Source organism: Diabrotica virgifera, chromosome 3 (assembly GCF_917563875.1).
Source record: "Diabrotica virgifera virgifera chromosome 3, PGI_DIABVI_V3a".
Taxonomy (NCBI): domain Eukaryota; kingdom Metazoa; phylum Arthropoda; class Insecta; order Coleoptera; family Chrysomelidae; genus Diabrotica; species Diabrotica virgifera.
The window spans coordinates 94524064-94541050 of NC_065445.1; the positions used below are offsets into that span (position 1 = coordinate 94524064).

Consider the following 16987-nt stretch of genomic DNA (forward strand, 5'->3'; position numbering starts at 1 on the left):
AAAAATCATTTGAACTTAAGTAGAGTTTTAGATGTCAAACTACTACAATTCTACAGGGTGTGAATGTTGCTACGAAATTAATAAAAAAACGTAATTACCTTTTAAAATACCCTGTATAATATTACAAAACCTTATATTTTAAGAAAGAAGACATCGAAGAGAATCCAAAAATGTAAAAATATACAGGGTGTCCCATTAAAAAAAACGAAGTCATAAGCAACTTCCGGTATAACCGGAAGTTGCAAAGAGATGAAAATATTTTCATTTAATAGATCATCCTTCAAAACCCCCTTATTCCAATTTTCATGATTCTGTTGCCTTTAGTTCTCGAGATATTTCTAATAGGCCAGTTATCTGCCTCACCCTATATATTTTTTTGAAAACGCAATAGATTTTGAGTTATTCGTGATTGAAAATTTGTCATATTCATTCAAAAATGACACCTTCCGAAAGGTTTTTTGCTAATACCTTAAAAATTATGCGTTTAACGAAAAAAACTATATAAAACATTTTTGTAGCTAATGAAAAATCAAAAAGATTCATTTCTTCATAAATATTCTAGTTAGAATGCAAAAAGAGATATGATAGGTGAAAGAGATTTTTTGGTGCAAACTCAAATCAACTTAAAATAACATAGAGATGGTCGATTTTAGGTGTATAATGCCACCAATACCTTTTGTAGTGCTTGAAAAGACCTTTAAAATTATCACTATTAAATGTCGATTACATTCAAGCTAAGCGAAATATGGTGCAAAAAGTTGACGCTTAATGTATTTTAAGGAAAAATGAGAAGTATATTTAACCCCTCCTCAACAAATTTAAATGCATCGTTTTCCTTCCACAATACCTATTATTATAGTGTTATTTATATGTTCAAAAAGTTGGACGGGTTTAAAATGAATGGTTTTTGAAAAAAAATAAGATTAAATTATATGTAGAGCGTATTTTTAAATTTTCTTAAAAATCTTCCTTTTTCTCCATGTATATAACTTGAAAATGATAAGAGACACGAAAAAAAGAAACAGTACAAAATGTAAGATTTTTTCAGATAACAATTTTGCTTTCTCTTTCATTACTGTATCAGTGTATCTCTTTATCATTATCGAGTTACATGGAGAAAATGGAAGATTTTAAGAACATTTAAAAATGCATTCTATAATTTGATCTATTTTGTTTTTCAAAAACCATGCATTTTAAACCCGTCCATCTTTGTGAACTTAGAAATAACACTATTTTAAAAGGTATTGTAGAAGTAAAATACTGCATTTGAATCTGGTGGATGATAAGGGGTTAAATATACTTCTCATTTTATCTTAAATTAGTCATCAACTTTTTTGCACCATATCTCGCTTAGTTTGAATGTGATCGACATTAATTTAACAGTGTTCATCTTAAAGATCTTTTCAAGCACTACAAAAGATATTGGTAGTATTATACCCTTAAAACGACCATTTCTCTGTTATTTTAAGTTGAACACACATATTTCAGCAAGCACCAAAAAAACTCTTTTCATCTACCTTAGCCTTTTTTGTATTATAACTAGAAGATTTATGAAGAAACGAACCTCTTTTATTTTTCATAAACTACAAAAATGTTTTATATAGTTTTTTCGTTAAATGCATAATTTTTAAGGTATTCGCAAAAACCCGTCCAAAAAGGTGACATTTTTGAGCATGTCTGAGGTATAAATCTCTTTGCATGCTTTTGCGTGAGAATTTCTTCCCAGTATTCTTTGTGCTGTCTTCGTATCCAGCCTCTTAATCGGTCTCTGATTGTGCTTTTGGGCACTCCCAGTGCCGGTTCTGGACCGAAGTATCTTGTTGCTGATCCTCGTCTAGCAAGTTCTTCAGCTCTCTCAATACCAGCGATCCCTTGGTGTCCAGGCACCCAAATGAGTTTTACCTCATTATGTTCCGCCAGGGTATCAAGTTCTTCGCGGCATTTCCATACATGCCTTGAGATTAGCCTTGGGTTCTTTAAAGCCCTCAGAACCCTTGGCTGTCTGAACAGATATTGATTCTCTTATTAGTATAAGTCCTCAATCTTTTTATCCGTGCACAGTGCAGGATTGCATATACCTCTGCCTCAAATACAGAGGTATATTCTCCTAGTGGGATAGAACCGTTATAGTTCCTATCCTCACTATATACTCCTGATCCCGAACCATCTTCTGTCTTGGACCCATCTGTATACCAGGTGTGGCCCTCATACTTCAGATGTCTGCCAGGATCTTCTCTCATACCTCTCTAGAGTGTATTTCCACCTGATAAGGTATTTCCATTTTATATTTGGGGATATAATAGTCTGTTATCATCTCCCATATCGGATCCCCGCATATATCTCTGATGCTGCAGTGTCCTTTGCCCTCTGCAATTTTGCTTTGATTTCCCTGCAGTCTATGTAACCCCATCCTTGCCTCGCCCTTCATTATGATGTGTAAGGGAGGAAGGTCTAGTAAGGCTTTCATTGCTACAGTTAGTGCCTCTCATTGCACCTGTTATGCAGAGTCCGACAAACCTTTGTATCTTGCCTAACTTCTCTGTAGCATTTCTCTGCTGCACCTTTTGCCACCAGACCAATGCTGCATACGTTATTGTCGGTTTTACCATCATGTTGTATATCCAATACATCATGTCCGGTTTAAGTCCTCATGTTCTGCCATGTGTGCGTCTGGTCACCATTAAAGTGGCCATCGCTCTTTTGGTTATTCGTTCTAGGTGTTGATTCCAAGTAAGCCTTGAGTCTATTATGACTCCGAGATATTTTACCTCCCTATCCACCTTTAGGAAAATCCCCATGAGATTCACAGGTTCTATTCCCTCTAATTTTCTCCTTCTGGTGGATACTTGTCCTATCTCACTTGTCCATTTTGATACTACTTACGTTCAGGGCCTGTTGCATATTATCCCTGACCGTTGTATTGAACTTGCCCTGTGCCAGAATGACAAAATCATCTGCGTAGCCCAGGACATTATATTTTTCCTGTTGAGCGTTCCAATCAGTCCGTCCATAACCAGACTCCATACTAACGGACATAATACACCTCCCTGTGGGCATCCTCTGGCAACCCGTGCTGACATGGTCTCGCCCATCAGTGTTGCATATACCACGCGGCTTTTAAGCATGCATTCTATTCATCTGCAGCTTACTTCATCCACTCCTTTCAGACGGATGGCCTTAGTGATAGCTTCGAATGAGGTGTTGTTGAAGGCTCCCTCTATGTCGAGAAAGGCTCCAACATCACCCTTTGTTTTCCAGAACATACTCCACCCTCTGTACTAGATGGTGCAGTGCTGTTTGTGTTGATACACCTGGCCTATATACATATTGGTCTTGTTCTATTGGTCTTTCAACCAATATTCCATCCCTAATATGTCTATCTACCAGGGTTTCCAATGCCTTTAGTACAAAGGACATCGGACTTATTGGTCTAAGGGACTTTGCAATCATATGTCCACCCTTATCAGGCTTTGGTATGAATGCTACCCTTGTCGACCGGCATGCAAGGTTAGGCCTGTTATTTCTCTAACCCGACTGGACTATCTCTGCTATCTTTGTTATCTACCACAAACGGAAATTGTTGCAAGGAAAAAAGTTAGGCGTCTCGTCAAAATTAAGCTACTCACGAAAAATTAGCTTGTTAGTAGTAAATGGTGAAAATAGGCCTAGTATCCCTGACTATTAGCTTAAATAAGAAAATATGTGTAAATTACAAAGATGTATTCATTTTTAGGAACATATTACCCTATAAACAACGATACTCTTGATGAACTGCAATCTACTTTAGACAATATGTCGCAAGAGTATTTTGGATCCCAAAAAGAATTCCAGAGTCACATATTTTACTCATTTGACTACAATCCAAAAAAAGAATGTAAGTAATTTTAATTTAATGAATATCTCTTATAAATATTTTTATTAATATTAATGTACCTATTAAAAAATATTTTTAAAAGATTACCATTATGCTATCAACGTCTTCACAATTTCGTATTAACACTAACTACAATGTCCACAATCTCACTATTGATGCCTACTTCGGCTGTAGAGTGATTAGTCCAGGGTAATAAGGATTTTCTAGGGACACTCAAAGATCCAGGCAGCTGACTACTTTTTTAGTTATTGTAGACCTATAAGAAGAAAACCTACCTGTTTCCTGCCTAGAGTTCCCGTCCGTTTTTTAATTATTAACAATTTAGTGCAAAAATCGCGATTTTTTTCGATTTTTTGCGCTCCATTCAAAAACTAAATAGTTGACATAAAATTACAAAATTCAGTTTTTTAGAACATTGAAAAACCTTCAAAATGCCGATTTTTGAAAGTTAAAAAGTTAATTTGTTGCTACGCAAACTGCAAAATAAGTGAAAATTGTTATTTGTTAATAACTTTTACTAAAACTACCTTAGAACTTAAGTCTTTCACCCAAAGTTGGAAATTGGGGTACTTAACAAACCCTCAAAATTTGAGACCGATCCATTAATTAGTTTAAGAGATATTCTATTTGTTTTTCCCAGAGATCTTTATTTTGCAATAAGATAAGACAGAAAATAATGAAGATAGTGCAAATCTGAGTCTGCCAAATGAAAGTAGAAGAGTGATAGTATCAAAATGTATCAAAAAAAGATAAAAAAATAATTAACATAGTCAAAAATCCTAATGCCAAATTTTTAAAATTTTGTAGTTTATAAACATTTAGAATAACTTTTAAAATGTTGTCTGTAGAAACAATATTTTTATAAATTCGAAAAGATAGTATTTTAACACGAATTTTCAAATAAAAAAATTTAGCCTGGGCTCATTTGGGATAAAGTTAGCCATATGTTTTTTTTAATTCACAGCTAATTTGTTTATAATAATTAAGGAATCTCATTAATGCCATTTTAAAGAATGGGATTTGTACTTTTTCTTAAAAAATTTGCACAAACATTATACCTTCACAGCACCCTCTACGATTTTTCAAAAATGTAGTGCAAACGATTACTAGGGGGAATCTACAAATCCAGCGAGTTAAAATACCGAAAAAGCAATTTCAAACGAATATAATTTGCTGTATCTCCGGATCAACTTAATGGATTTTGATCTTTCTTTTTTTTAATTGGTATGTAATTTTTACGTATATTACAAATATGCAATTTGTTTATAATTTATTAATTAATAAACAGTCTAATTTGTTTAAACAATTCTTGAAAAAATATTTTTTACAAAAATCTATTTTTTTAATCATAGTATCATTAATGATCACAGAGTACACTTTAATAAATAAATGATTTTTATTAATAATTATTTATTGAAGATAATTTATTTATTAAAGTATACCTTAACGCCTTAACTTTTTCTATGATTAATAGGGATAGTATGATTAAAATCATGGATTTTTGGGAAAATATTATTTTTTCAAAAATTGTTTAAACAAATTAATTAATAAATGTCGAGACAAATTGCATTTTTGTAATGTACAGAAAAAATACATACAAATTAAAAAAAGAACGATCAAAATATATTCAGTAGATCCCGAGATATAGAAAATGAGAGTAGTTTTAAGTTGCTTTTTATAGTTTTTGAACTCGTGCATTTGTTGGCTCCCAGCTCCCCCTTCGACAAGTCACCAATTAAACTGTTTTTAAAAATTCGTGTAAAATACCAGCTTTTCTAATATGTAAAATGACTTTTTCTACAGACAATATTTTTAAAGTTATTCTAAATGTTTTTAAACTACAAAATCTCACAAATTTGGCATTAGGATTTTTGACTATATTAGATAATCTTTTTATCGTTTTTTAGTACATTTTGATAGTATCAGTTTTTTACTTTCATTTTGCATACTCAGAATTGCTCTATCTTCATTATTTTCTGTTTTATGTTATTGCAAAATAAAGGTCTCTGGGATAAAAAATTAGAATAACTCTTAAACTAATTAATGGATCGGTCTCAAATTTTGAGGGTTTGTTAAGTACTCCAATACCCAACTTTGGGTGAAACACTAAAGTTCTAAGGTAGTTTTTGTAAAAGTTATTAATAAATAACGATTTTCACTTGTTTTGCAGTTTGGTGCTTTTTAACTTTAAAAAATCGGCATTTTGAAGGTTTTTTAATGTTCTAAAAAATTAAATTTTGTAATTTATGTCAACTATTTAGCTTTTGAATGGGGTGCAAAAAATCGAAAAAAAAATCGCGAATTTTGCACTAAATTGTTAATATTTCAAAAACGGACGTGAACTCTAGGTAGGAAACAGGTAGGTTTTCATCCTATAGGTATACAATAACTAAAAAAGTAGTCAGCTTCCTGGATCTTTAAGTGTCCCGAACATGGTCTATTTCTAGCTTATTACCCTGGTCTAGATACAAAACCAGACGTTTAGATACAAAAAGTGTCTCTTTGCCAAGAAAATGAAGTCAACTTTACTAAGTAACAAGACATTTACCCAACACACACTACACATTACTCCCCTGAGCTAGTGATAAAGTATAATCTGATTGCGACTGGCTGAATGATAAACGACGATGTAAGCAACGAATGTACTGAAAAGGCCTTAACAATTAACGAAAAAAAAAAAACAAAATGAATGGTGGTCGTGAAAAAATCCTGGAAAGGTTAGATATTTGGGTAGCTGGATTGACTGCCGGATTGAAAGTGACAAGTAAATTTCGACCAGAATAGAACTTGCACGAAAATGCTATTAACCACGGTAGACAGAGACCGGTATGCCTATACGCACGCTAGCTAAGGAGTGACGTCACGTGCGAAGCAAAGTTTCTATTAAAACACTAACGCTTGCACTGTTAGTCGGTTAATATTAAATATAAGCATGAATATTTTTGGTACTTTATTTTATATGGTGTGTAGTTTACAATTTTTAACATTTTTTTGGGTATAGGTTTTCTGATTAATGAAAAATAAAACAACTATTTTCGACATTTCGCCGCTACATAAAGTGTGTATATTCATATTAATGTAGGAATATAATAATCTTTTTCAACTAATAAGCATGTAAATGAATTCTATTTTATACATATTTCGATGGTCGGATTCATTACTGAAATATTTCGAAAATCGTGTATTTTGAACAAAGTAGGTAGAACGGTTAAATATTAAAAACACTTTACGAATTACTTACCTTTACAAAAAGTCCCGATGAATTTTTTCTTTCACCTCATAATTTTCTGCGACTTTCAAAATGTCATCGTCAGTTATATGATCCTCCTCCAAGTAATGAGCTTCTATAAATTTATTTTGAAGTATTCTGTCTCAGTTCAGACTGAGATTTTTTCGTATCTTCAGTTTTTCTATCAAATTAGACAGCATTTTTTGTGTCAAGCAAATATCTTCTTATGCCGAAATATCGCTTGGCAATTGAGGACTTTCTATTGAGCTGTTACGCAAGATTCAGTAGTTTCAATAGTATTGCGACATTCTGTAAAGATCGCCGCCGAATTTTTTCCTAAAATATACGACCTTAATCTATATTTAAAATCTATTTGCGAAGGATGATCGTTTGCACCACCCATTCCTCGAATACAAGAAAAAAAGTTCTCTAGCTAGCACGTCCTGATTCAGCTTCGATGTAAAAATATAGTCAACGTTGTATTTTGCTTGTAGGTAAGGAAGTAACTCTTTCAGAGATCTATTAGTAAGCAATATCCCTTTTTGAAATGGAATAGGTCCTTTATGTTGTCATCTTGGCGCCGACATGCAACCACCCATTGCTTTACAAACTCTTCATTTTGAGGAAATCGAAAGTATTATATGTCTGATTCTTTCGTCACCCGATTATAATTCTTACAATTAGCTACGGCACAACCCGGCATGTCTTTGTTAATATGTACATAAAAACTGAATAAAACAGACTTAAATAATAGAAAAAGATCGAAACGAGAGGTTTTGTAAAAACAGTTCATCTACCGTGCGATACACAAATAGATCAGCCGGGACTGTCCGGGACACGGTTGGTTCCTACATCTGGAACCTGTATTGTTGCTTCGTAGGTGACATCATGCGCGTCGGTGTACACATTTTGATTTATTAACGAGCATACCGGTCTCTGTCTACCGTGCTATTAACTGACGTTCTGTATTCTGTATTGTGCTGTAGAATTCTGCCATTGACCACACGTCTAGGAATATTAAAGGGCTATGTCTGGTCAGCTTTGTTTTATGGATGTGAAACCTTGACAACAATAACAAAAACAAAAAGATCAATATATAAGAAGCGTTCGAGTTGTGGTGATACCGTCGGTTGATAAGAATCTCGTGGATAGATGTAAGATATAAGATGTTTTCATTTTGAAGCGAGTTTGGCCATGATGAATAGATAGGTAGTGAAGTGTAACTTTTAGACTTCCCCTTGTCTTCTTTCATGCATCGTTCGTTTGGTTTGCAAGTAATAGAATCGACTGATAGGTGTATAATCGGCATCAGGATATTTTTAGAAAATCTTAATATAAATCCTATTACAAAGTCATTTGTATTTGAATGATGTGATTAAGTTTCCGGCACAGGTAGCAATTAATAAATTTAATGTCCGACTGGTCTATTATTTGACAAATAATGACATTATTTCGAAGTCGATTAAGTACGATATAACGCCCTAGGGCCTATTAAATTTAAATAACGAGTTAAATACTGTCAAGTTGACAAATAAAACTCTAAGTAAAACTATGGTTACCACAATTACGTTACGACTATTTCTGGTAAATGTACTTATTTGAAAACTAATTAATTCAAATTTCATTCAAATTTTTTGCATATAAAGAATAATTTAGTCGGACATTAAACGTTGAAGGCGCCACGGGTATTATAATAATAACGCTTTCGGTCAACGTATATACCTCGGGCCTCAGGTCTATACACCATTGACCTCAAACGTTATTATCCTTATAATACAATACCCTTGGTACCTTAATAACTATTAATCTATTGTCCCTTTAATTATTATACCTGCTATTCAGTAGGTTAAATCTCAAAACTGAAGGACGCCATTGAAATACAAATGACTTTGTAGTAAGATTAACACTAAGGTTTTCTAAAATAATTTAATGCCAAGTATAATCAGAAAACTGGTCCCAATAGAATTGTTAATTACTTTTTAATTTACGACTGAAAACTATTGTCGAAATTAAACTATTAATTTTGAAATTTTGAACCATACTGAACTTATTACATGAATTATGGTATGTTTAACAGTAAATGGTTGAGGTCAATTAGTGCGGTCGTAAATATTATTAAAATTATCTGATCTGGCCCATTGTTAAGACCCACCCGGAGCGATATGCAACCGAGGTAGACAGGGTTGGTCTTTTGACAATTAACACTGACTAGACGGTACTTCTATAATAAAGCAAAGAATCCTCAAAATTTACAATAATTACGACGACAAAAACAAAACAAAACGGATGTAAAATATTTTATCTTTGCCTTATATACCCGAATAGAAATTACCGTCTTCAAATTAGTTTTAAAATAAATTAAATCTATTTTAATTTTTTGTATTGTATTTGGTGTTGGTTGGGTTCCAAATGCTTTGTGGGTTTCTGCAAAAAACATTAAAGACTCCTGCGTCGACTACCATGAAGATACAACGGCAGAACTTTTTGAAGAGTGGTTCAAAAATAATCTTATGCCAAACATTCCTCAGAATAGCGTGATAGTAATGGACAATGCAAGCTATCATAGTCGCCAACTAAGTAATACTTAATTAAAAATTCAAAATTACATGTTCAAAACTGGTTTGTTCAACAGTAAATGGTTTTCAGGTATTTATATAATAAGTTCATGGAACTGAACACCAACCAGTATTAAAATACGATTTCTTGATAAAATTTGTTTGTCTTTATGTATCACGGGAAGTGTTAAGTAGTAGTACGCATTTTATTCATTACGTTTTCTATCATTATGTGGCGTCCGTGGGATAATAATAATTGGACTTCTTCTAGTGTTCCGGTAAAGAAGAAACATTTATCTGTAGATGCAAAGCAAATTGTAAAAACTATATACAGTACCTTACTTAAAAGAGGACTTGACACAACTTCCGCTACGAGTGAAATATGCGATTTGACGAAAATACCTCTGACCACTGACCACAGTAAAAAGAATTACATCAAACCCCATAGAAACAAGAAAAAAACCTAAAGATTTCAGTTCCACCAAATGTATGGACGAAGCCGATAAGGACTTGATACGTCGAAAAGTCTATACCATGTATGAAGAGCAAAGCATACCTACATTAAGAGCTCTGAAGCAACGGCTCAATGTTGACGAAACCCAAATAAGCTGTAGCCTCACCAGCTTATGGAAAATTTTGAAAAGTATGGGCTTTCGATATCGGATAATTGACAAAAGACAAGTAATTATGGAATCTCATAGATTACAAAAATGGCGTTATGAGTATAGGTATATAACTTCGATAAGAAAATTCCGTTCCGAAAATCGTCCGATAATTTACCTCGACGAGACATGGTTTGACACACATTCAACGCGACCTAAAGGATTTGCCGATCCCTCCGGTAAATGTAAGACAAAAGCTCCGTCAAATAAAGGGAAAGAATAACGATTTTACATGCTGGATCAGAAAACGGTTGGGTTCCAAATACCCTGTGGCTTTCTGCAAAGAACATTAAAGACTCCTGCGTCAACTACCATGAAAATACAACGGCAGAACTTTTTGAAGAATGGTTCAAAAATAATCTTATGCCAAACATTCCTCAGAATAGTGTGATAGTAATGGACAATGCAAGCTATCATAGTCGCCAACTAAGTAAGGCCCCAAACTCTAATAATACTAAATTAGAAATTCAAAATTACATGGAGACTAATGATATGTATTTTGAAGAATGTTATACCAAACAAGAGCTTTTAGAAGTTTTAAAGGCATTTTCTATACAAAAAGTATAGGTATGTTTTTGATACATTGGCAGAGGAAATGGGACATACAGTGCCTACGACTTCCGCCCTATTATTGTATGTTTAATCCCATAGAACATATGTGGCACGAATTGAAGTCTAACGTGAGGTCACAAAATATTTCTTCAACGTTAAGTAGTACTGTTGTAGAGTTAATAAGAAAATGTGTCAATGATATTCTTCCATGTAGTTGGAGAAATTCAGTCCGACACGTAATAGGTAAAGAAAATTCATATGTTCGTGTACATCATAATATAATTAAACCGATCATAATTAATTTAGATGAGGATAGCGATAGCGAAACAGAACTATGTGTGGAGTGATACTGTCATCAAATATACAAATGTTATGATTAAAAAACGGTTCTTTTCAGAACCACAAATTATTATTAATGTTTGAATGTTTGTTTTTCTATAATCTTAGCAATTAAAATAGATTTATTTTAGTTTAAAACTAATTTGAAAACGTTAATTTCTATTCGGGTATATAAGGCAAAGCAAAATATTTTACATCCGTTTTTTTTTGTTTTTGTCGTCGTAATTATTGTAAATTGTGAGGATCCTTTGCTTTATTATAGAAGTACCGTCTAGTCAGTGTTAATTGTCAAAAGACCAACCCTGTCTACCTCGGTTGCTTATCGCTCCAGGTGGGTCTTAACAATGGGCCATGTCAGATAAATTTAATAATATTTACGACCGCACTAATTGAACTTAACTATTTACTGTTAAACATACCATACATGAAAATTACTTTCTAAAATCACTAGCCAGTTGTGTTTGAGTTTAGCGAACCGACTATACTTTGCATTATTTTATCAGGTTATACACATTTTAGGCAAACACTGATGATGATCGGTCAACCGATTGAAAACTAGTTCTGTTCTGTGATGTAGCCCTGTATAGGGATTTTAACAAATATACCTTTTATAAAGGATTTTATGTTTTTTTTATAATTAAAACCCTAAAACGTATTTATTTGTGAAAAAGATAAGATTATTTTAACATAACATATTTTAATTTATTAAACACTTTTTTTGCTAAAAAGGTTTACAAAAATCCACAAGGAAAAGAAAATGTTTTCCTGTAGTTGGCTGTATACCATCAATCACAAAATTGGAAAAAAAATCCTTTGTAAAAGGTATAAAATGATGTTTGTTACTACTATGTAAATTTTAAAAAAATATTTTACTACAATTAGTTGGCTGTGGTAATACAGGGTAAATTCCACGTCACATTGTCCATCTGTCTTTTGACACCTTTCAGAAACATCACTCATTTCGCACTCAGTTGCGGAAATCTGTATACATTACCTTAGGGCATTATCCTGGTTGCCATGTGACCATCACAGGACTTTTTATTGAAGTATGCACTTTTAAGGCATCTATATGATATGTAAAGGGTTTTTACCCAGATATTTTTCTTTTGTGGCTCAGCTAGCATCCAGTTTGTAAGTATAACCAACTTGCTCTAACCTTTGTCAAAATTTAAATACTATAATTTAATACTATAATAATACTATAATTTAAATCGGTTATACTTAATTTTAGATCGAACACTGATGATGATTTTTTATAAAAATCGAAAACGTTTTGTTGTGATGTAGCCCTTCTAAGGGATTTTAATAAAATTTTATAACTTTTACAAAGGATTTTTTTCCAAGTTCACAAAAATGTAAATTAAAAATAATAATTAATGATACTTACCTAATACTGTTGAAAATAAAATTGCAAACTAAATTTTATTTTAAATAACAACTTTAGCACATTTTTAAATCGGAATTGATAAGCCACGAATTACGGCAGATAACACTTCTCATGGAGTCAACGCCTAGCAGATTTCTTGGCTTAGTTATTGTTAAAGCTGTTCTAGAAAATAACATTTCTGCAGGTACAGATGTTGCTGGCGTTCCCAGAAAATCCTTGGCCATTTTCGATAATGACGGGTAGATATTTTGTCTTCTCCGCCAATCAAGTATATTCTCAAACCAGTATATTCTGACCTAGGCTCATTTATGTATTTTTCAATTTCATACTTAAAAGATTGTAAGTTATCATTGTCAGCGTTCTTAAATAGGTAAGTAATATCTAAATCAAATTCGTTATCTTCTTTTTTCAGACCAAGTGCTGGCTCTGGTGTTGGATTCTGTAGATCATTCTGGGATTTATTAAAATAGTAAGCTTTACATATTTCTTCAGATTTTTGTACTGCCCCTGATTGTAGAAGCTTTCCCCAAGATGAAGGGGAAAATGCCTCTACTTTATGCCGAAGATCCAAAATAAGAACTATACAGTATATCCAATTAGTTTTGTTATAGTGTTTCAGTATTTTATCTCTCGCAGCTTGAATGAAGTAAATTAATCACTCGTCGGTAGTGCCTCTATCAATTTAATTATCAAGTTAATGAGCCCAATATTTCCAGTTTGCCTAAACGTAAGTTTACTCCAATTACCACCAATGGAGTGTGCAATATTTTCCCCCTTCGAGCCTTCGAGTATTGAAGAAAGTGTTTTAAAGCTCTCAGATACTGACAAAATTTACTGATCAGAACCCATTCTTTATCTAATATTTTTCATTTATTTAGATTTTCGATCGGGACTCCCCCCAGTGGCCGTGTTAGCACGCAACGCAATAAAAAGGTCGTCGGGGAATCACCAGACCTTGTAATCAAGAAATTTCAAGATCTTGAAATTTCTTGAGTCAAGACAAGATATAAAATGTCAAGAAAAGGACAAGACAAGATTTTTTTTAAATTGCTTGATTTTTTCTCAAGACAAGACAAGAAGTTGTTGTCAAGACAAGAATTCTTGTCTTGTCGACCCCTACTTATACGAAACAGCCCGCTAGGGAACGGACCGCGACGACCGTAATTTTAATATTTGCATGTATTCAAATGGCTCAGCACAATGTGCTAAGATTCCGTAAAGAAGGCGCTGAGCCATTTGAATACACGAAAAATGAAAATGCCGATCGTGAAGGTCCGTTCCGTAGCGGGCTGTTCCATATAAGTGGGCGCTAGCCTTAACCTCTTCAGCCCCAAGAAAAAAGTTTTTATTATTTTAACAATATTTTCTATTTTCTCTCCTCATTTGTGAAAACAATAAACTAAAATCTATAAAAACTACAATAAAATTATTTGACAAACATAATATGTCCAGCATAATGGACATCAGGACTTGGCTTTCATATAATTTAAGTATGAAACTGAAAAAACATTCTGGTTCAGGAGAAAATACACATATATTTTCCATTCTGTACCAAAGAACCTCGTCTTATTAGTTCATCCAAGAGGTTTAGGCAACACGATAAGAATTTCTATTGCTGACACAGCATATTGGCAAATGGTCGTGGCATCTATAGGCGGTAACTGGAAAACTGTAGATCTTTTTACAGGAATTATGGGCACCTCATCTTCAGATGTCTCCGGTTTTCTTGAAATAGACGCACTAGCTTGTCTACCACTTGCAGGCTTACCACCTAGAGCTAGTGACCTTCCAACATACAGCTTAAATTCCTGTAAATCCATTTCCTTTGATCATTATCGCTATCTTCACTGACGAAAAAATCGTTATCTGTCAAAATAGCCTCCAATGCACTTTCCATCAATATCCTGTTACTATCTGTAACTAAACTTAAAAAATTTGAGTATGGTAACATATTTGGCTAACTAAGTCCCAATGTCCAAAATGCTGGACAAAAAGTTTAGAGGACCGCTAACGTGTCCAGTTGTAATTATTTTCAAATATATATTTACCACAAATACGTCCAATCATCAAGTAACATACAGTAAAAACAATCAATACTTTAAAGTACAGATAAACACTACAACTTACTGTATTTTTGTGAAGCCGCCATCATAACTTAAAAAAGTTTCACCACATGTAACAACAAACTTCCGAGGTAGGCGCTGTTGTCGAATTTTTAAAATGAGTAAATTTGACTGATAAATAGGAAGTCCAATATGCTGCAATATAGGACGCAGTGATGCCCAACCCGAATAGTAACCGTGTAATAAATTAGTAAACATTGTCCAGCCGGCTGGACCTATGGACTGAGGAGGTTAAACATTTTTAATATTTTAGTCCTCCAAATCTAGACACTTTTTTATCACTAAATTTTTCTTTTAGGTATAGAGAGGTTGCAGAGAAGTAACTCTGGCTCATATGGGAAATATTCGATAAATATGTTGGCTCCATTGCTTCTGTTAGTGTTGTATGTAATTACTAAACTTTAAAAACTCAATAATATGTAACTAATAAAAATTTGTCTGATATATTATTATACAAGACTATTATTATTATACAAGAATAAAAGTTATTTCTACTTAACCAAAATTGAAAGTATTCCTGAATTTGAGGAGAACTAAATCTAAGAAAGTAATGAGTTTTAGATATAGAAAATGCTTTATAAAAATGAAAGAGTTTTCTAGATGAAATATTTTGAAAAAAAATGTGTGTAGGATTGTACATTTATTAAATATAAGAAATTCGTAATTTTCTTTTGTAGTTCACCCTGTATACGAATATTTGTCAATGATTTCTGTTAAACTTAATTTGAAAACTAGAACGCATTGTTAACCTTATTATATAAAATAAAAAATTATTTAGGTATGTATTCCTTCTTTTCCAAATTGAGTTTATTTCATAGTGATATCGAAATAAAAACGTAGCAGTATCAGTGGCGTAACAACCTATGTCGGGGCCCCCCGCAGAATTGTAAATGGGGCCCCTTTAAAAAATTACCACATATATGCGATTTGTGTAACAAAAACTTGTATAAACATACAAAAAACGCTGGGGCGATAAGTCACCCCAACTGAGTTTTTTTTTAACTGGGCCCCTCTTGCCTCTGCAGAATGCAGTAGAATCTGGTTACCGATGTGGGAAGAGGAAATCAATAGAAAGAAAATACAACGATTAGTAAGTCAATAACATATCGAGAACACAACATATAAAGCTTAAAATAACATGCATATAAAATCAAATGTTGGTGTTAATTTTGAGAGTAAATCAAATGTAAGACTTTTAAACTAAATGTAGGCCTAAGATTTACCATGTCGGGATAGTATCATAACGTTTTTTGCTGGTTTGTTCTCGTGATTTATTGTAGAATTTTACTGTCATCATTGCATTTTTAAAGACAGATCACATGCTATGATTTTTGTGACGTATATTCTTGAGTTAAAGTTGATTTCATGTAATCGAATGAACTATCTTCCAATAAAGTTGCCCCAGGAACGCAACTCATAAATATTGGCAATACCATTTTAATATTATCTACTTTAAAATGATAAAATGTATAATAAATGTCTGAAATGTATCAATATGAATGAGTCAGATAAAATTAACTTATTAGGAAGAATTTTTTACCAAGCACAAAAACAAAAATTGTTTAATTTATTAATGTTTTGTATAGTTGTTCCATTTTATCTTTGCCCATGCGTCATGCTTCTTTTTCAAACAAGTTAAATCAAAACATCAAGTAGTGAAACGCATAGGCGTAACCAGGGGGGGTTTTGGGGGTTATAACCCCCCCCCCCATTGGGATGTACTTTGAGCTATATACGCTTAACACCATACCCTTCAGAGACCTTCCAGTAGTTGTAACCCCCCCTTTCCAATAGTTGTAACCCCCCCTTATAATCATCCTGGTTACGCCTATGGTGAAACGTACGTCGATTATTGATGCGTACAGTCAGTGGTAATAATTAGAAAATGGCTAATAACCCGCTGACGTATTTTATAAAGTTATTTTATTGAAGTGTTTAACTTTTTGTCACTATTAAGGAGATTGATGAACGAGATGATGAAGGAGATTAACATTAAACAGCTTGAACATCATACCGACTATTACGACTTATGACTTATTATTAGTATAAACCTAAACGACTTACGACTTATTACTAGTATAAACATAAATATAGAACGGTAATAAACAAATTTAAAAAAGTTACAACAAAGTTAATATTGTTAACAAGATTTAATATTACCTAAAGTTTTCACTTCAAAAATTTATTTCGCCGAAGCGATGACGGTCGCTAATTCAACACTTTTTCCCCATCTACTTACAAAGTGCACAACGTCCCTAAAGAAGTT

General features: G+C 33.0%; 1 protein-coding gene across 1 annotated transcript in view; it reads left to right on the top strand.

Moving 5' to 3' along the window:
* LOC126881202 (uncharacterized) overlaps positions 1 to 15506 on the top strand; it is a 57153-nt gene extending 41647 nt beyond the window's left edge. The window contains exons 5-6 of the mRNA XM_050645307.1: positions 3734 to 3874; positions 15020 to 15506. Of these exons, the coding sequence (XP_050501264.1) occupies positions 3734 to 3874; positions 15020 to 15126 (248 nt within the window). The 3' untranslated portion in view covers positions 15127 to 15506. The remainder of the gene's footprint in view (positions 1 to 3733; positions 3875 to 15019) is intronic.
* Positions 15507 to 16987: the final 1481 nt, after the last annotated feature.